We start from the raw sequence: 20953 nt of genomic DNA, 5'->3' as shown, positions 1-20953 counted from the left end.
ACACATAGAGCAACTTCAATAAATTTGAGCTGTGCATTGTTCAAAGAGCGGTGAATACTTGTAAAGTTCCCCAATCAACAAAGTTCAGGTTCCACTGGAACATTTATTCCTGTGATCTTGGTTAAAACTGATGGAGTCTTGAGTGTGGATCTGCTCTGTCTGCAGACTCAGGAGCTGGAGAGTCTGCTGCTGGGTTTGGAGCATCGTCTGCCCCAGCTGCAGGAAGATGTGTCAGTGCTGGAGAGGGAGGATGATGGAGAGCTCTATGCAGTTCTCAGCCTGTTTGTGATCGAGAATGAACTGAGGGAGATCAACCAGCTCATCGACAAGCTCAACAGCACCACCCTGGACCGACAGCATCTAACTACTAACACCACTAAAAAGGTAAACTGCACTGACATTGTTTAAGAAGGCTGGGTCCATGTGCAAATCTGCTAAAAATGAAGATTGTTTTTTGGTATCTAAAGCAAAAAAATAGACGTGAAAGTAGTATGATATTTAAAAAAGAACAATTATTTAGAAATCACCACCTGCTATTTTTACTGTCAGAAACTAATGAAAACAACTTCCTGTTAATAGTGTTGCAATGACTGTGTTTCTTTAAAAGAGTATTCCCCTGATGGTAATCTTATAAAACTGGCTCATCATCATTGACCCGGGATTGACAGTTAAAGCATAAATATTTAAAGTATCTGAATTGTTGCAACAGAACCCAAGATATCTTCTTCTTGGAAAATCTAGGGCCCACTTTACCTGCAATGTAATGCTAAATGCCATTGGGGTAGATTATGGAAGAAGCGGCTGATGTCACCTGAAGCCGTAGGCTGCAAGCAGAGATGAGTAGTGGGCTACGGAGTTCTAGTACATACTGACCCGAGTGACACCACTAGGATTGAGTATGACTCAAAAGTTTGCTACCATTTGATAGTATCAAAAGTGACACCAGCATACAGTTATAATTGTAAAATAGTAACCCCATCAGTGCATTTAAGATCTATTTTATTTAAGTTATATTCCATATGTTACAGTAGTGGAAGACGTATTCAGATCTCTTACTTCAGTAAAAGTACTAACACCACACTGTGAAATTACTCCACTGCAAGTAAAAGTCATGCATTCAAAACGTACTTCAGTAAAAGTACTAATACTGGTGGAGGGACAATGAAGCTTTGTGAACCATTTTCTTTCATTTTTGACCCCACTAGATGGCGGTCTTGGCTTTTAAAAAAAGGTTTTATCAATGGTAATTGAGTGTGTTTTCAGCCTTTTGTTGAACAAAGAGCGCCATCTAGTGGGCTCTGTAAATAAAGCAAATAGTTCACGAAGCTTCTTTGTCCCTTCACTAACTAATACCACACTGTAAAATGACTCCACTACAAGGAAAAGTCCTGTATTCAAAACGTACTTAAGTAAAAGTACAAAAGTATCAGCATCAAAATGTACTTAAAGTAAAAGTAAGGTACTCAATATGCAGAATCAGCAAACTCAGATTGTTTCAAATATATTAGTATTAATATTCTTGATGCATTTATGTAAGCAGTGTTTCACAGATGTCCAGGTAGGGCTCATACTGTTATGGGGTTTAATTTATTAACCTGCATAATCATTTTAAATGTATCATATTTTTTGTGTTAAATCTCAACCTGAAAAGTAACTAAAGCCGTCAGCTAAATGTAGTGGAGTAAAAAGTACAACATTTGTCTTTAAAATGTAATGGAGTAGAAGTAAAAAGTTGCATAAAATGGAAATACTCAAGTAAAGTACAAGTACCTCAAAATTGTACTTAAGTACAGTACTTGAGTAATGACTGCATGGTAATACTACATTCAAAGGCATTAAAGGTTGTAAAAATAAGAAAAAGTCTGTTCTCCTGTTCAGCTGGAGGATCTGAGGGCAGAGATGAAGGAGCTGGTGACGTATGACACCATGAAGGTGATAGAGACACAACAAGACAACGAGCGTCTGAAGTCAGAGCTGAGCGATTGTGAGACTGGCCTTCATCCCACCACCCAGCCTACTCAGCCTCCACATGGTATGCAAATGTGGGGATATTATTTGTACTTACTAATGAGAAGGAATGCTTTTATTTTGAAAGGACGAAAAGAGACTTGATCCTGTCGATCGTAAAACTCCAATCCAATCCACTTTATTTATATAACACTATTTCAGCAAACACAAGGTTTCTAAAGTGCTGCACAACAATAAATAAATATTTACTCAAGTGAGGTGATACTGCAACGATAACGTGAAGGAGTTTAATGTTTCATGTTTTAGCAAACCCCGAAGAGGCATGAGGTTAGTTTTCACAGTAATCTTGCATATTTAAGTGTGTTATGGATAAAATTAAACCTAGTAATTTATGCTAGCAAGGTCTGATACAGTAAGCTAGTTTTGCTCAAATTAATACTCTTGTATTTCTGTGTGTTTTATAATTGTTATTGAAGCTTTCAGTTTGCAGACTGTAGCTTTATCCAACTTAATTCTCAGCTCATTGGCTTATTGACGTACGGCCGCAGAACTAAACGCTCGGCCGTGTTTCAGTTCAGTGAGTACTGATACGCAGTCATAGATACAATTAATAAATACACAGATTGATTAAAAATTCCATGTGATCGACCAAATTCTTAACGACCATTAATTGATCATCAATAACTTATTCCCATCCCTATACAGCAATTATAAACGTGTGGACGCCTCGCTCAACCAGCTGTACTTTCTTTCTCTCCCTTTCATTTATTGTTTTCCCCTTAGGTAACTGCCCCCATGGTCAATTTTACAACATCACAGCACCGAGGGTGTACACACAAGGAGAGTACCCAGGATCCTATCCGTATGGAGCCTGGGGTCGGGATCCTAAACCAGAGGCGGGGAAAGAGGACTGGTATTGGATGGTAATCTTGACCTCTGGCAATAAATTCGCCCACTATGTTCGTCAATATTCCAGCCTGAGCTCTCTCATTGTTGGTGTGAGCAAACCAGGTACGTAACTCTTGTGTTCTAGTTTTAACTGCACTGTGCAGTATGTACTTTGAATGAATGAAAAACCTAACTGGTAGTGAAGGGACAACAAAGCTTTGTGAACTTTTTGCTTTATTTACGGACCCCAAGAGATGGAGCTCTTTGTTCAACAAAGAGCTGAAAACACACTCAATTACCATTGCCAAAGGCTTTTTTTTAAGCCAAGACTGCCATCTAGTGGGGTCAAAAAATAAAGCCAATGCTTCATGAAGCTTCATTGTGACTTCACTACCAACGGGTAATACCCTGATCTGAAAATGTTGTCATCCTTTCAGTAAATTTGCAGTAAAATATTTTACTGTACATGCTGGAAAGAACATTTTTATCAAATACACAACAGTTAGTAGCAGTGGTGGAATGTAACTAAGTACATTTACTCAAGTACTGTACTTAAGTACAATTTTCAGGTACTAATACTTTACTTTAATATTTCCATTTAATGTAACTTTATACTTCTTCTTCACTACATTTTGAGGCAAATATTGCACTTTTTACTCCACTACATTTACCTGACAGCTTTAGTTTCTTTTCAGGTTGAGATTTAACATTAAAAAAAAAGAAGATCAATATAAAGCGATGAGACATTTAAACCTTAACAGTATATTAAGTAGTTAAAATGAGCGCTATAAAATGCCGCTTCCATGCATGCATCAATACAAATAATATAATAATATATTAAGAATATATAAAACAATCTGAGTGGGTCCATTCTGCAAAACGAGTACTTTTACTTTTGATACTTAAGTACATTTTGATGCTGATACTTTTGTACTTTTACTTCAGTAAGTGAATGCAGGACTTTTACTTGGATTGGAGTAATTTCACAGTGTTATTAATACTTTTAGTGAAGTAAGAGATCTGAATACTTTTCCTACCATTGTTAAAAATATGTCAACATGTATTTTAATCTTTAAAACTGACATATTTATTAGTGAAGGGACAACGAAGCTTTGTGAACCATTTGCTTTATTAACGGAGCCCACTAGATGGCGCTCTTCAACAAAGGGCTGAAAACACACTCAATTACCATTGATAAAGCCTTTTTTTAAGCTAAGAGCGCCATCTAGGCAAATGGTTCATGAAGCTTCATTGTCCCTTCACCAATATTCATCTACATTTGGTGCTTTTGAGAGTATTTCAGGCAGCACAACAGTGCTGTGGGTTGAGTCAAAATGAATTGCAGTGTGTGTGCTCATGGAAATGAAGCAACATGTCACCCAGTGAAAAAGTGTGGTGTTTGATAGTTCTTGGACAAAAATGGAGCTTATTACTTAATAGGATTATTATTTGGTGGAGGAAATAAGGGACCGCCGGGAAGAGTGTATTCCTTGTTGAGCACAGTCTGTTGCAAGGTGTGGCTCATGTAGCTTTCAAAGTTAGCTGAGATCTTGTGTTCTGGTCATGATCAAAATCCATCTGTGGTATACCTGTGGTCCCAACATTAGTAAGTACAACAATGCTTGATTAAGATTACATTTACTCATTCTCCTCTTGCTTTTCTTCTTCTTCTTCTTCTTCCAGGTAATGCTCAGATCCATGCAGCTAACCCAACCACCAACACCATCCAGGGTCCAAATGCTGTAATGTACGGAGGGGCGTTGTACTACAATTGTTACAACAAAGATGCTGTTTGTCGATTCAACATAACCGACAAAACGGTTACAACCTTACAACTACCCAAAGACACCAGGTTCGCTACTCTGCTCCCACCACCACTAGTGAAGGGACAATGATGCTTCATGAACCATTTGCTTTATTTTTTTACCCCACTAGATGGCGGTCTTGGCTTGAAAAAGGCTTTGGCAAGGGTAATTGAGTGTGTTTTCAGCCCTTTGTTGAACAAAGAGCGCCATCTAGTGGGCTTCTTAAATAAAGCAAATGGTTCACGAAGCTTTGTTGTCCCTTCACTAACCACCATTACTACTTTAGACTCTATTAAAAAATGAAAACTCATAATACAGAGAAGAAAAATGAAAATCAATAAAAACACTTGTTCGTAAAATGTGTTTCCTTTTTCTTTAGGTATAACTCAAAGGGTAATTTCTGCCGCCTTGAACAATGCTACCCATTCACCGACCTGGACCTAGCCACAGATGAGTCAGGTGTCTGGGTGATCTATACAACTCTACAAGACTTTGGCAACCTGGTGCTTTCCAAAGTGGAGGGGAATGAAACGATGAGGCTCGGCCAAACCTGGAAAACCTCAGTCTACAAGCAGGCGGTGACCAACACCTTCATGGCCTGTGGCGTGCTCTATGCAACACGGTACATAGACAAAGACGTGGAGGAGATCTTCTATTCCTTTGACACCTTGACAGGGGAGGAGAATTTCAAAATTGGTGTCTACATGAACAAGATGTCTGCCAACATTTATTCCCTGAACTACAGCCCTGTGGACCAGATGCTGCATGTCTACAGTGACTCCCGCATGGTCTCCTATAAGGTTTTGTTTCGGTAAAGGGATAATGCTGACAGCATTTCCCACAAATGTCTGATTTGAAAAATCTACAGTAGTAGTAACCAACGTGTAAAAAATAAAGGTTTCTCGAAAATAAAGGCAAGCAAAAAGTATTTGAGTGTTGTGAAATGACTTGTTCTACACATGATATGCATGGTAGATTTACAATATTCAATCTGTCTGCATGAGGTGGGGAAGGAATGTTTACAATATGATGTCAAAGCATACTACAATTATTTTCAACTGTATAAATGTTCCAATGTGCCTTCAGCAGTCTACCAAAAATTCCAACGGTGGTTGCAGTAGCATTGGGTCCTATCTATCCCAATACAAAATCAGTCAACTTGTCACTTGATTTATTATCTCAGAAAAAAGTTTTAGGACAACACTATGGTCTCGGCTGCTAGTAAAAAATCTTTAAGACATTTTGATGTTACTTGTGTGAAAAATGGTCCAATTTAGAATAAAAAAGCAGATAATGAAACATATGATTTGGGGCATGGCTACCTTTGATTGACAGGTGGCTAACAAGGTGAGCCGTCATCAGGAGGAAGAAAAGCAATGCGTATCCACGCCAACGAGTCAATAAAGTTTTTTTGTTTTTGTTTAAAGGACGTTTACCGGTTTGGTCTCATAACTTTGATCCTTTCACACCGTACTTCACTTTATGACAGTTTATTTAAACATTTTTGTGAATTTAAAAATGTCTTCTTCAGTGTTTGGTTGGACTAACAGACTCTCCAAGGAGTCGGTGTTCATTTTTTCAGGTAAGTAACGTACATTTTGTTTTTTGCTAACAAAAATGAACATCCCAGTTAATGCTACAGTAAATGCTAACATTAATTAGCAGCAATTTTGCTTAGTCAGGTTGCCGGTGTAGAGAGGCGTGTAGTGCGGTGTTGTCGGCCGTCAGTAAGATCCACCTCTCGCTCGTCCCCAGTTTCCGAAACCAAGATGGCGACATACAAAAAGAAAGATGGCTAAGAGTGTAACGCTGAACTCAAAGTCCATTATTGACAGTTTATACATGCTATGATCTGTGTAGCAATTGCTCACATTGAGGGGTGGCAAATAATATGTATCTCAAAAATACAGTAAGGAAATTAAGCAACTGAGCAAACTGAAGTGAGAGCTGCTCGCAATAGACTGAAAACATGACCAAAAATGATGAGGCACCTTACTCCACAAAATGCGGAACAGAAATATGTTGAAATGTTCTTTACAATACAGTAGTTCACTTCGGTTAACCTGCTCTATAAATAAAAGGGTGCTGCAAGGTTTGCCTGTGAGAGTCGGGGCACATTGTGATTTATTTTTAAGGGGGAAAAGGGTTTTGTTTTTTTTAAGGTGGTGAAAAAAGGATTCGATCACCCTTGTTTTCTTCAATTTATTATGAATTTTAACGCCTGGTATAACTAAAGGTACATTTAAAGCTTTATAGTTTAATTTAAGAGCTGATATCTAGCCATTTTCCATTGTTTTCTTGATAATAACCAAAATCATTATCAAGAAAACCATGGAATATGGCTAGATATCAGCTCTTAAATTAAACTCTTATGAGCTATTTTTGTCGTTATCATTATATTTGTCCAAACAAATGTACCTTAAGTTGTACCAGGCATTAAAATGAACAGTAAAATATATTTTCTGTATGTCTTTTTTATGGCCTAGTTCCCTTACAAGGCACAACCCACACAGGTTTCATTTGAGATGGTGTGCGAAAATGTGTGCGTGCATGGAAGTATGTTTGTGGTTGTGTGTGTGTGTGTGTGTGTGTGTGTGCGTGTGTGTGTGTGTGTACGTGGGTAGCTTTGGTACATCCATGGAGAGGGGCTGGGCTCTGTAAGGGAAGGCTGCTTCGAGTGCTTTGGTTTGTACTCAGAAAAAAGAGCCTATTGGGTCAGCCTGGTCCAGCCTTGGTCTCCCCTGGTCTAGTTTGGTTTGGATCAGAGTGTGATTGTCATGTTAGAGACCACAAAGAGCCGACTACAGCCAGAACCACGTCCATGCACTGGAGTTAAAGACTGATGATGGGCGTTGCATCCATGGCTCTATTTAACTAGCCACATGTTAGGTGCTAATGAAGAATGCTTTAATACTATAGATACTACTCAAGATACTAGAACGCCATAATACATTTAGCACTGTACATTTAGCACTGTTCTAATGTGCAGCACTGCTGCTGCTCTGTTTCACGTCACTATCGTCTCCTCCCATCACGTTCCGCAACGTTGGACTGCACTATGAATGGGCACGAATATCACACCTTCACAGGATCACTATGAACGCCCTAAGGTGAAGGTTTAATAGTGAAGAGACATTCATGAACCATTTGCTTTATCTTTTGACCCCACTAGATGGCGGTCTTGGCTTAAAAAAAGGCTTTATCAATGGTAATTGAGTGTGTTTTCAGACCTTTGTTGAACAAAGAGCGCCATCTAGTGGGCTCCGTAAATAAAGCAAATGGTTCATCCTTCAGTAGTTATTATCTCATAACTATTTACTATGTAGGGTTTATAATAGTGTTTGTATTATATATGTTTCTTTCCAAAACAGAGAACTGAATAAAGAAGTTTACATGTTGGTATAAAAATGTTTAAGTTTGAGCATTCATTTAGCATCATATACATAAAACATTTGGTCAAATGATGGAGTATGATGCAGGTGAGTGGAGGACAACAGCTACCTTTAGGAAGGTGGTGTTGGTTGGGTCCAATTTGGAGTTGCACTCGACCTTAAAGACAAAAAAGAGCAGGTTGAAGTGAATATGCCGAAAAAGCTGCAGCAGCATGTGTAAACTAGACAACATGTACTTAAATCTATAGTTTATTTCTGGAGACTGTATCAGTCTGTGTGTATGTGAGTGACCGAGATACTGCAGTGTGGTATTAGTACTTTTAATTAAGAAATCTGAATCATTTACTTCCAACATGTTGACCTTGTTTTTTATTGTTATTGTTGTTTGAGTTAATCATGACATTTATTATTCCTTATATTTTTTGTCTTTTATTGACCTTCTAGCTTTATAACATTATGTGTCACATTACAAACATTCAAAACAACAAACAGTATGTGATATGTCCAACAAATCCTAACAATACGGAATACCTTACTGCTAGTATTATACATAGTAGTTAATAGTTTTAACCCTCCTGTTATGTTCGTTTCTCAGGAACAGCATTATTGTTCATGGGTCGATTTGTTTAATTATCCAAAAGTGTCAGAAACCAAAAAATCCCAAGAAACATTGTTTATGGTTCATCATTTACTTATATTACTAACCTTTTCAATCAATATTTTGTGCAATGGTTTTCTTTAACTCTCACAGATCATGGTTCAATGAAGATAATTCACTCGTTTTTCATGAAAAAAAATGCATGTTAAAACTTTTTTGAATGTACATAAGAAAGACCTACATATAAAATGCAATGGTTTTGCATGGCATTCAATTTAAATTTTTGACATGGCTGAATACAGATCAGAAGGAGGCCTGGTAAGCCAGCAGATATCCATCATTGTACATGTAGAGCTGCTTGTTGGTGGGGTTATAGCTCAGGCTAGCCACTCCTTTAGCGACCTTCTCCAGCGGCAGTGCTAGTGAGTTGTCCTCTCTGCCTGTTGCTGTGTCGAAGGCGTAGAACACCTCCTCGCGGTATTCGTCCACATAACGAGTGGCATAGAGCACACCGCACACCATGAAAGCATTGCTCACTGCCTTCTTGAACTGGTTCGTCTCCCACGTCTGTGTGACATTAATTGTCTCAGCCATACTGTCCCAAACTAGCCGGCTCACCACTAGATTACCATGGTTACCAAGGGTGGCATATAGGGCCCATAGTCCCGTCTCATCTGCCTCCACGTCCACGTCACTATTGAGACGGCAGTCGTAGTAACAATAAGGGAACTTGTTGTTGAAACCCACGCCGGTGCCTGGAAGTGTCACCCGCTTGACGGTGTTGCCTTTCAGGTCGTAGCGGCACACATCTGCAGATCGGTAACAGTTATAAAACAATCCTTCGCCGTATAAAACAGCACTGGGACCCTCAATGGTGTTGGGGTTACTGTAGGATGGAGCAATGGTAAAGTCTCTGTTGTTGGTGGAGGTCATGAAGTCTTCGTAGGTATCGTATACACGCAGGGTGTTGCCATGGATGTTGCCGCTGAGCAGAGTCTGAACCCAGTAGACGTCCTTCTCCCCACCCCTCCTCATTTTGGCCTGTTTTCCCCAAGAACCAGCGACATAGCTCTTACCATCGGGATTGACCTTAGTCATGACAGGGTCACTAATGTTGGAGATCAGGCCTTTGAAGCAGTACCTGTGCTGACCTGGAAACAGAAAGAGATGAGAAAGTGAAGTATGGTACAATCTAGAGCAGGGGTGGGCAATTCAATTACCCAAGGCCATGGGGCCACATGAAAACAAACAAAGCTTTGTGAACCATTTGTTTTATTTACAGAGGCCACTAGATGGCGCTCTTTGTTCAACAAAGGGCTGAAAACACACTCAATTACCATTGCTAAAGCCTTTTTTTAAGCCACAAAGCTTCATTGTCCCTTCACAACTGTAAAGGTTGCAGAGGGCTGGACCAATACTCTGAACTAAATTCTGCTCAATATGAATTACATTGCTTTATGAAATGCAGTAGGTTAAATGGTTTTGAGCTGCTACTGGCAACATGTAATGATAAGACTATGTTAATGTGGAGTAACTCAAATATAGCAGTAAAAAAAAAAAAAAAAACTCCAATCATTGTTTCACTTTTCCATTTGTTTTAAACATGACATACATTCAAACCACAAAAACAATGTAGAGCATGTATGCTATGCAGTAATTGCAACAAGCAATAAGTGTTTTTCACAAGGTAACAAGGTAACTGTGTGTGTTTCTGTGCAGGTGCATATGCATGCACGCACATATGTAAATCGCCTTCAAAATAAAAGCAGTATTGATTTCAAATTTCCTGGGTAACCTCATGCGGGCTAGACAGGGACAGCCAATGGGCCACATGTGGCCCCCGGGCCGCCTGATGCCCAGCTCTGGTCTGGAGTATCACTCTCCTTGACTTTCTGCCATAGGTTTGGTGTCTTAAGGTGGAGAATTTACATGCGACAAAGCCTAAGGATGTTTTTAGATATTTTGATATTATAATTTAGACCAATTGGCATATTGGTGGCACAGTATATCAGTCTGGGATAGCTGTTGTCTGTATCTCCCTTGGCAAATATCTACTCAGTATTTTTTACAAGAACCACTGGAAAAAGAAACCTGTTAAAAAATACAGTGAGTGGGTTTTCTTCTGTAAATTTAAATGTAAATATCAGCAAAAACTGTAACTTAGACTGAGTAGTCCCCTTTATTTTTATTTTCAATTGTGTTCTTGTGACAATATGGTATTTGTCCTTTAATTTTACATGAAAAAACTGTGTGTTTCTTACAGTTTAAATGTTTTGTACTATTCCTTGATTTATGGTAATTTAAATCGTTTACTACGGTGATATTTAATTTTTAATTTGACGCCCTATTTCTGATACAATTTGACAGTGTTTTACTGTTATTTCTACCAACATATTTTGCTGATTGGACACTTTTGTCAGCCCTATTTTTATATTTTTTCATGGAGGAAGCTTCGAATTGCCGGCTTCTATTTTTTAAGTTTTGTTTTTCCATATAGCCAGTAAATGCTTCCACAATATTTGGATTGTTCAATTGTGTAACTCCACAATAAGGCCAAATCAATTACATTTTTATACACGGCTGTTACAAAACATGCTGTGCTGCACACTGTAACAGCTGCATACTTTACTTTGCTGAAAGTAATGCATTTAAAGCAATAAGTACACTCTGAGTACACTCTAAGTACACACACACACACACACACACACGCACACACACACGCTGTGAAAACTTACCTATGTGGTCTTTGGGGATGGACCTGCAGGACTCAGCACGATTCTTCAAGTATCGCAGTTTCTCTTTGACACTCTTCATGTTAATTGTGTCTGCATTTTTTCTCTTGTCTATATCTGTACGCAGTTTACCCACCTACACACACACACACACACACACACACACACACACACACACAATACTACAATGTTATATGCAGACATATATAATGTACATGGTAACCCATTACACTTTAAATGAAAGCAGTTTAAATACATCAGTTATGTTTCTTCATATAGAAAAAAATCAGTAAGGACCAATAACTTTTTCTAACAGTGTGCTATTGAAATTGAAGGAATTATTATTGCATACTTTAACGACCTCCTCCTAGAGATTTAACCCTATCAACTTCAAACTTGGTCAGTACCATCACAAGGCCTTTGGCCTCAGAAGTTATTAAAAGCTTGACAGACCGTCACTAGCCTGGCTAACACCAGACCAAATCTCATTTGAGATTAGGTCTGGACACCTGCCGTTCATTTTTCCGTAGAGGAGGTGTGGTTTATGATCCTCGGCGCAACGAGCCGCCGAGACCGCCGGTGCGGCGCTAATAGCCCCGCTACCGGTGATCTCACTACCAGCCGGGGACAGCGGAGCCGCTGAGAGACCTTTCGCCTTTCAACTTTCGCTCTAAACTATTTAAAACACCATCTACAGCTAAAGAGAGTTTTGCGTCTGCAGCAGCCATGTTGGATCCGGAAAGCTTCCAAGTGCCGAGTAGTATGCGTCATCGTCTCACTGTCCCTCCCCGCTCTGTGATTGGATCCCTAAAACAGGGCTAAGAAACTGCCGTGGTTTCCAGACCGCCTGGAGGTTCGAAATTAAATTTGAGCGCGCAAGGCAGTCTGGGTATACCCAGGCTAGACCGTCACACTATGTGGGTGTGGAATGGAGGCAAAATATGGCGTTGCTTGTTGTTTTCATAAAATACAAGACAATATAACTTGAACATACATTGTCCAATCTGCTTCAAACTTGTCATGCATGATGATGGTTCATCAGTGAACAGTTTGACATAACAGTATTTCATAAAGTCCCGCCCCTTATGCTTTAACCACGCCCCCTCTTCATAACTAATGAACCGTTTGTCATAGAGACTTGAGTGAGGTATCATTGCACTCTGTAGAGACTGCCTAATTTGTTTGCTCTGCCCATTTACACTAGCCACGCCCCATTCAAAAAGTCATTTCCCCTTTTCTCGTGCACTCTTTTCTTTGTCGTAGGTTATTTTGGGAGGCGGCGGACGATCATGTGCGCTGGCTCAGCCCGACTCCCCCGATGGCTCCACTCTGCTCTGGCCCGTTCATCACTGCTAGCAGCTTTAATTCCTTTATGTTTGTTACATTATGAACCGACACTTTGAGCTAACATAGTGCATCATACTTATTTACTGTATAATATATTTGGCTTTTTGTATTACATTTCTATTTGCTGATGCAACAACCCAGTTTCTGCAGAGTTATGTAAGGTTTCACTTCGTGTTACTCACATATGATATTGCTTTCTAACTTTAGGAATCATTTTTTGTGTCATGTTCTGCTGTACCTCTTTGGAGAGTTTCTCTGTTTGGGCGTTGTTGAACCGGTTGTGGAGGTCACCGATGTCTGTCTCTAGCTGGCTAAGCTCCTGGCCCATAACGTGCAGAGACAGTTCTGTGTACAAGCCCTGGTAGTGCAGATACTGGTAAGGCTCCAGCCTTTCTGTCACATTCTTAATCACAGCTTGTATCTTTGGGAGATGCTGGTTGGACAACGCCACCTGCAAAAGGAACACAGACAGGAAGTTAATACGTTTCCAGGTTCAAGTTCATATATTCTGAAATGTTCTTCTTTTCCTTACATTGGGTACACTGTACACACTGTACACAAAAAGAAGTTTAATTTACGGTAAAATACCGGCAGCTGTGGTTGCCAGAACTTCACTGTAAAAAATACAGTGAGTGGGTTTTCTACTGTAAATTGTAGAAAATAAGTAAATTGTAAATATTATCAAAAACTGTAATTTTGACTAAATAGTCCCTTTATTTTTTAGGGTTATTGTGTCGTTGTGACATTATGGTATTTCTCCTTTAATTTTTTTTTAACTTTTAAACTGTTTTTCCTACAGTTTAAAAGTTTTGTACTAATCCTTGATTTTGTACATATTCCTTGAATTAAAATTGTCTACTACGCTGATATTCAATTTTTATTTATGCCTTATTTCTGATGCAATTTGACAGTGTTTTACTGTAATATCTACAAACATTTATTACAGTGTACTATAACTTAACACAGTCACATGACATGCAAGTTAAACAAATTAAAGAGACTAAAATACCAACAGTAATTATAATAATTACAATTATTGAATCCAATCAAAATGTGACATCATTATAAAAGCTTGTAAGTATGGCTCAGCACCACTGTATTGATATACAGTCATGGCAAAAAAATATTAGGTCGCCCTTGTTTTCTTCAATTTCTTGTTCATTTTAATACCTGGTACAACTAAAGGTACATTTGTTTAAACAAATATAACGATAACAACAAAAACAGCTCATAAGAGTTTAATTTAAGAGCTGATATCTAGACATTTTCCATGTTTTTCTTGATAAAAACCAACATAATTATCAAGAAAAGGCTAGATATCAGCTCTATAAATTAAACTCTTATGAGCTTATAAACAAATGAAGATTAAGTTGTACCAGGCATTAAAATGAACAAGGCACTGAAGAAAACAAGGGTGGTCTAATAATTCTTTATTCTGAAATGTTCTTCTTTTCCTTACATTGGGTACTGTAACTTTACACAGTCAGAATACATGCAAGTTAAGCAAATTAAAGACTCTGAAATACCAGCAATAATTAAAATAATTACAATTATTGAATCCAATCAAAATGTGACATCATAATAAAAGCTTGTAATTAGTTTTGCTCAGCACCACAGTCTCCATATAATTTTATGGGTATATATGGGTGGTCGGTAGAACTGAAATGGACTTGACCCAGTCTGAATTCATTAGCACAGTCATCACCTTCAATAGATGCTGCTCACCTTTTCCTGCAGTTTGCCCAAAGATCCGTCACAGGACTGAAGCTGCTGCAGCACGGCCCCGTAATGCTCAGCAGGGAACGACCACAAGTTGGAGTTCACCTCACATAAACATGAGCTGTTCTTCTTCTGGCCCACCACACGCTGCGACTGGCCATCAATTTGCTGTCATACAAAACAAATGATGTTGTATTTAGAAGATTTACAAGGTTAATCAAGTAACTAAAAACAAAGCAAAATATCAGTAAGTGCTATAATCTTGGTTTCAAAGAGTACAATATTAAGTGTAACTCACTGGTGACAGCAGTGGTAGGATCAGCAGCAGCAGCATCATGTTTACAGCTGGAGAAGTAAAGTGTGGACTGACAAGGACAGAAGCTGTTAAAAAGGAAAATCACCACCCTCCTTTTCTCTTTTGTCTAATGAAAACAAACACACGTTTTCTGACTTCAACGATGAGTCACGGCAAAGCCTCAACACCACTCATGTGGATGTGAAACTCAAAAAACTGTCAAATGATGGAGTTTCACAGCTGTCTTGGGGAACCAAGGAGTTCCTCATATTGGTAACCATCCTTCCCTCAGGGGTACTTATTTCTAATTTGCAGTATCCACCAGCTTGGTAAGAAAAAAAGCTTTAAGACCTGTTGATTGCAAGTGCAGTTTGTGTGACAAACATCCTTAAACATTGTAATACAGTATGCATTTTATTACATCAGCAAAATACGTAAGTAAGTAAGTAAGTAAGTAAGTAAGTAAAAATTTAAGTGATGATATTGTGCATTGATCTTAGAACAGCTTCGCCGTCAGATCGTTTGCTCTTTTTAAACTCCTTTCAGAGGCTGTAGGTTTAGGCTATGAAAGCCATCAAAAATGCAATATAGGTTGTGTACAGGCAGCGAAAAACGAGAGATATTTACGTATTTCACCTACCTCTACAATGTGTCTGCCACCATCTTGCTGACGTAGTAGCAATTGACTGCGAAGTGAATGCCGGAGTTTCAACCAGAGCTTGCAACCACAAACTAGAAAATTTCTTCTGTGGAAATTCTGAAAGGGCCACGGGGGCTACTGCCGGTGTGTGTACACTATGATGAGATTCTTCAGAGATTTCAAACTATGCCCTTTAACTTCAAAATGTGTGTGTGTGTGTGTGTGTGTGTGTGTGTGTGAAACGTGTATCTGGAGGTATAGCTAAAATCACAAAGTTACCTGTGTGTGTGTGTGTGTGTGTGTGTGTGTGTAATTAAAATCACATAAAGTTACCTGTGTGTGTGTGTGTGTGTGTGCACGCGCGCGCGTGTGTTTGAAGCATGTGTATGCATGTGTGAGGAGTGTGCGCGATTACGCACATGTGTGGCAAAGATCAAAGGCAATCAGAGCAGAGCAATCAACAGAATTAACTGCCACCTGAATGTTTCGGAACATTGACTGCAGCCAGAGGTGGACAGACTGTAATTTCTGGCCTCGAACAGAAAGCATTTTTGGCAAAACCATAATACCTATCATTGATCTGACTTCACTCTGAGCGTCCTGAGTTCTTCCTGAACATCTACATATGTTTTTTTTTTAAGAAAAATGAAAAAATTGCTTTGTTAGAGCGATCTAAAAAAACTGTTACATCTCCCTTTTTCAGAAATCTTCCTGCGTTTTTTAATATGGGAGCCAATGAGGCTGGTGCGTGTTTGTGGTGCATCTGTGCGTCCTACGCCCAAACTATAACTCTGACAGCTTTACCAGAGGATTGTGAGTGAGAAGACAAATTTTCCTACATTTCTATGTATAAATTATTTCTATAGAGTGGAATTTGCGGCCTGGAGCGCAGTTTTCAAATTAATTTTTTTTACAGTTTTTTCTCTCCCTCCACACTCTGGCGATGATGTCACACACTGTGACACGAACATTCCGTGCAATACACACCCATTATAATCTCAGAATTTCTCCAAAAATGATCATGGTCATTGAACAGGGATTGATAAAAAACTATATGACCTATCGAAACGTGGATTAATACACCGACACACAAGACTTGTGTCTACTGTTTAAAGTTTAAATGGAGTCTCTAACTGACATTATGCCGGAGAAGTAGACTTTTAAAAATCTCCAATTATTGTTCTTTTTCGCTCATTCGGTGCGATTGCCCCATGGCCCTAACTAGAGACCTAGAGCCTTCAGAGGATTTTTAGCATTGACAATAGCCCCTTTCATAGTGCGGTCCCGCAAATGTCCCGCTACATTGCTGGAAAGATCTGTGCCAGTTTTTCGCCTTAGGTTGCTCATAGTGATCCCGTGAAGGCCTGATATGCGGGCCCTTTCATAGTGCGTGTGTTAGATGTCATGCGATACATCAAATATTCCGCCTTGCCGGGATGAAGATTCATAATGCTTCCGCTTCCAACAGTCCCACCAATTTTCCGCCTCTGTGACTACCTCTGGAGGCGGAAAATTGGTGAGACTGATCCCTAAAACTACTATCGGATTCCAAGATGGCTGCCAGGGTGCAGACACACAGTTGGGCCTGTGTGTTTGCTTAAAAAGTCATCTAAAAAGCAAATTGGACCTTGGATTGTGCTATCAATGTATTCTTCTGTTGCTTGGATAACCCTTTATCTCCTATTAAGTTCAACTTGTCCAAGAAAAAGGGACACTCTAACCTTGTATCCAGCCAAATGGAGTCAGCACATATTATTCACACGGGTACTGGACTATGGCCATGCTAGGCTACCCCCAGGTGAGCACAAAAAGGCTGTTACAGGCAAACCATTCTCTGGTATCTTTAATCTCTTGCTGATACTTCTTTTGGCTGGTGATGTTGAACTAAACACTGGGCCAGTGCCAGCTGGGCCTTCACCTTCGCAAGCTGGGCCAACATCATTGTTAATGGGGTCTTCACCTCGGGCAGCTGGGCTAACAACTTTGCTAGCTCAACCGATGTTGCTGCTGGCTAGGCCCTTGCCTCTGTTAACTGGGCCAATATTATGGACATGTACGGACATGCACAGTGCCCGCGCCTGGTTCAAAATAGTGACCGACTATCAGTTAAGTCTGCAGGATTAGCACGTTTTACTTTCTGTTATGTGAGCATTAAGGTTAGAATTTAGATGTTTCTTTACTGTGCAGCAAGTTTATTATTTGTTAACACGCCCGGCTTTGTGTATTTTACCGTTTATGTTTGTTTATTGCTGGGATAACTTTACACCTTTGCTGATAACGTATTACACTTATACAATGCAGTTCCTGCGGATCACCACAAAGACTCTGCAAGCAAAGTTCCTGGCCCAGCTGGACCACTTCTCAGAGAAACTTCCAAATTTTCGAGAGCAAAGGAGGAGTAAAGGGACAGAAGATAAAAAGCATCCTGGCAATCAAAGATGAGGTTAGTGAAAATGCAAAGAACATCATTTTGTTATTAAGATGGAACTTAAATGCCATTATATAAACAAGCATAGCAGAGTTGTAAGTGTGTTGGGGGCATTTTTTAGGGTGTTTGTGTCCTTCATAGTGGTGCCTTGATAGATAAGACCCTCTGCTCTTACACAATCTGCTCTAATTGGTGTTCCACCATTGCACCCACACTTGGCTGAATGTCCTCCTGTTTTATGGCCTGTGTTTTAGTGTGACAACATCAATATCAGGAGGGAGTGTGTCCTCAGAAGCCTGATCATATACCTCAATAAGGATCCAGACTCTGTCTTCAAGGAATACCTGGTAAGTGTCAGTGTTTCCCATGTAGTACAGGGAAGTGTTTTTTAAGTTAATTCCCCACATATTGCAGTGTTTCCCACAAGGTTTTGAGAGACTGTGGGGGGGACGCCGGACCTTCTAGGGGGGTCGGGGTTATGCCCTTCTGGAAGAAAATTTGACTCAAAGTTAAATGCATCAATCTGGTGTTTTTGAGAAATTAAGAGGCTAGAACACACAAACTGGAAGCTATTGAAGAAAAACACATGCATTTTCAGTGAAAATATTGAAATAAAATAGAATATGCAAAAAAAAATCCAATTTAAAGAGCTGTGTCCTGAGGACTATTTCTGGAATAATTTGAGGTCATATGACATGGAAGTTAATGAAGTCAAATTTCTTATTTTTATTTACACAAGCTATTTGTTTCATGTGTATTTTGCGATGTTATGACACTTTTAGCGCGCATAAAATATTTCTGTCTATATAAACAAAGAGAAAATGCACACTGTACATGATGATGATAACTGCACTTAAAAATACAATTGAACTCATTTTAAAGTGAGGGGAACATGTCCACAGTGGAAGTCACACCCAAAATATATCTGGAGCTTTACTCAAACGTTTGGGGCTGAAGCCCCAGTAAAATGACGTGGCAACAGCGACACACCTCAAAGTGCATCTCAGCAGTAAATGACACACAGCAAGCATTAGTTTTGTTCAAAAAGTAATTGTAGGATGTAAAGATCTAACATTAAAGATCATAGGAGGCACTCTACAGAGCTGACACGTATCTTTCTTGAAATGTGTGGTGTAGACTTTTTTTTTGTTTGTTTGTTTTTTTGGTCGTTGTATTCGGTAACACCAGTGTTGTTACAAGTGTATTATACTTTGGGAAATTTTCCACACAGCAGCAAGCCTAGCATGGATCTCTGCAATATTCACTGTATTCATCAATATTTCAAATTCTGTGGGAGGGTTATGTTTATGATCTGTGCAAATAAATAGTATATTTTTTATGTTAAATGATTGTTATGTGTTTCTGTTTTTCAGCCATCTGCTGTTGAGGATGCCGAGAATGACATTGTCTCTACAGTTATGGGCATTCACACAGTCTGAAGCCATGAGTTTGGGGAGCCAGATGACGTGTGGATCATCATTGAAGTCCTCACCAATGTAGGAAGTGCCATAAGGGCTTTCATCTCACTCTTTGGGCTAATTTATGCGCTGGTTCTTAGTTTTCCAGAGAACCTGAAAAACACTTTTGAGTTTGTCCAAAAAATCCTGATGAATCTGGATGCACACCGGCTAAACACCAAAATACAGCAACTGAAAATCAAGCTGTTCATGTAAAAGATGAACAGGTGAAAAGTAACACTTGGACTGGGGACTTGTTTTTGTTTTGTCTGAACTGAGCTTTGATTCATAGATAGCAGAGCACTGTACTGTTATAGCTCCTACCTGATGTTTTGCTTCCTGGAGCAGATGTCTTAAGCCTGTGGAATTTTGGAGTTGCATTTGTAAAATGGGCAGTATTATCCAAACATGTTTATGCACTTTTGTTGTTGAGTTTTACAGAGTGTACAGTACTTAAAAAAAAAAAAAAGGAAGGATGTGTTATGTATTTAATTGAGCCAATTGTGATATTTACTACCCAGCGACTTCTTGTTCTGTGAATGGTTCAAAGCGCCCACCTCTGTAGTATTACTGTTTGCAACTGTGGGACATTAAGGAGAGTTGGGTTTGGTAAGATTTGAAAATGTGGCTCCATGTGGCTGCCAAAAAGTGTGTTTTAATGTAACTTCCTGTATGTAACTACCATATGTGTTTTAAGGTGCTGAAGTTTCATAAGGAATGTTATTGACCTTACAGATTACATTTTAAGGTTTCTGAAATCTGTAAACTGCATTTTTTATCTGTTGAGATTCAAATGCTTATAAATAAAAGCACCTCATCCAGGTATGGTCTCATGTCCAAATTAATTCATCTCTAATTTTCATTTCTATGTTTTTAGGTTGAATGAACACAATTTCTTTATTTTAGCACTCCTTGACATAAATTAGTTGAGGTAACTCAATTTAAATACAATACATACATGTTTTTAATTTGAGTTCAACCAAATGTAAAAAATTGAGTTACATTAACTCAAATACATTATATTGCATCGATGCGCTTGTTTTGAGTTGAGGCTACATATATTTTTTGGATGGAAATTCTGCCCACAATTTAATTGATTTCACACTCCTATTTTGCAAATCACTGTAAAAGTACAGCCTAAAAATGGTTTAATACACATACCTATAATAACTATAATTGGCATTTAGTAGAATGACTGCCAAGCGAAATTCATACTTGATGGAAAGGAAATACAATTTTAAAAGAGACACATTGACTAATAGGTGATTTCTGAATTTTGGTGAATCAACAGCATCTGTGGATGTGGTTACAGTATTAAGGAACAGAAAGTGACCACTGTACTGAAAGTATCATATGAAGAATTTTTATTTTCAAACAGACTGCAAAATCTAAATTCTGTGGTTTGTCTAGACGTGCAATGTGGTTTAATAGCATTGGTGGTGCATGCTAAGCACTTTAAAAGGTATCATATTCCACAAGTATGCACTAAAAAAATGCCAGATATGATCAGATGGATACTTGAGGGATAATAAAATATGCAAAAGATTAACTTTCTTAAAAAAAATACAAAAAAATAAGAAAACATCATGTGACAAAAAACAAAAACAAAAAAAACACTGGCGATAATGAATAAAAATTAGAGACCATAACCACTCACAACCTGTTGCACCATGAATTGCACTTC

General features: G+C 38.8%; 2 protein-coding genes and 1 long non-coding RNA gene across 6 annotated transcripts in view; 2 read left to right on the top strand and 1 right to left on the bottom strand.

Moving 5' to 3' along the window:
* LOC131973750 (olfactomedin-4-like) overlaps window positions 1-20953 on the top strand; it is a 31005-nt gene that overhangs the window by 2257 nt on the left and 7795 nt on the right. For 3 of the 4 annotated variants that reach the window (XM_059335812.1, XM_059335813.1, XM_059335815.1), the window contains 5 exons: window positions 166-384; window positions 1879-2032; window positions 2752-2979; window positions 4540-4708; window positions 5041-5589. The exons of the other annotated variant lie outside the window; for it this stretch is intronic. In XM_059335812.1, coding sequence (XP_059191795.1) covers window positions 166-384; window positions 1879-2032; window positions 2752-2979; window positions 4540-4708; window positions 5041-5476 — 1206 coding nt within the window. In that variant the 3' untranslated portion in view covers window positions 5477-5589. Of the gene's footprint in view, window positions 1-165; window positions 385-1878; window positions 2033-2751; window positions 2980-4539; window positions 4709-5040; window positions 5590-20953 lie in introns of those variants that run through there. 4 annotated transcript variants of the gene reach the window in all.
* On the bottom strand, window positions 8374-14874 carry LOC131973752 (olfactomedin-like). Its single transcript, XM_059335818.1, has 5 exons — window positions 14748-14874; window positions 14456-14617; window positions 12969-13181; window positions 11387-11519; window positions 8374-9802 (listed from the first exon to the last, which is right to left on the bottom strand). The coding sequence occupies exons 1-5, from the start codon at window positions 14784-14786 to the stop codon at window positions 8955-8957; spliced, it is 1395 nt and encodes a 464-aa protein (XP_059191801.1). The 5' UTR covers window positions 14787-14874; the 3' UTR covers window positions 8374-8954.
* Window positions 17435-20061, top strand: LOC131973753 (uncharacterized). The gene is made up of 3 exons (XR_009394587.1): window positions 17435-17827; window positions 18067-18159; window positions 19186-20061. It is a non-coding gene; the product is annotated as an uncharacterized LOC131973753 (long non-coding RNA).

Source organism: Centropristis striata, chromosome 6 (genome assembly GCF_030273125.1).
Source record: "Centropristis striata isolate RG_2023a ecotype Rhode Island chromosome 6, C.striata_1.0, whole genome shotgun sequence".
Taxonomy (NCBI): Eukaryota; Metazoa; Chordata; class Actinopteri; order Perciformes; family Serranidae; genus Centropristis; species Centropristis striata.
Note: the sequence above shows the minus strand (reverse complement) of the source record. Positions and strands in the feature narration are given on the sequence as shown.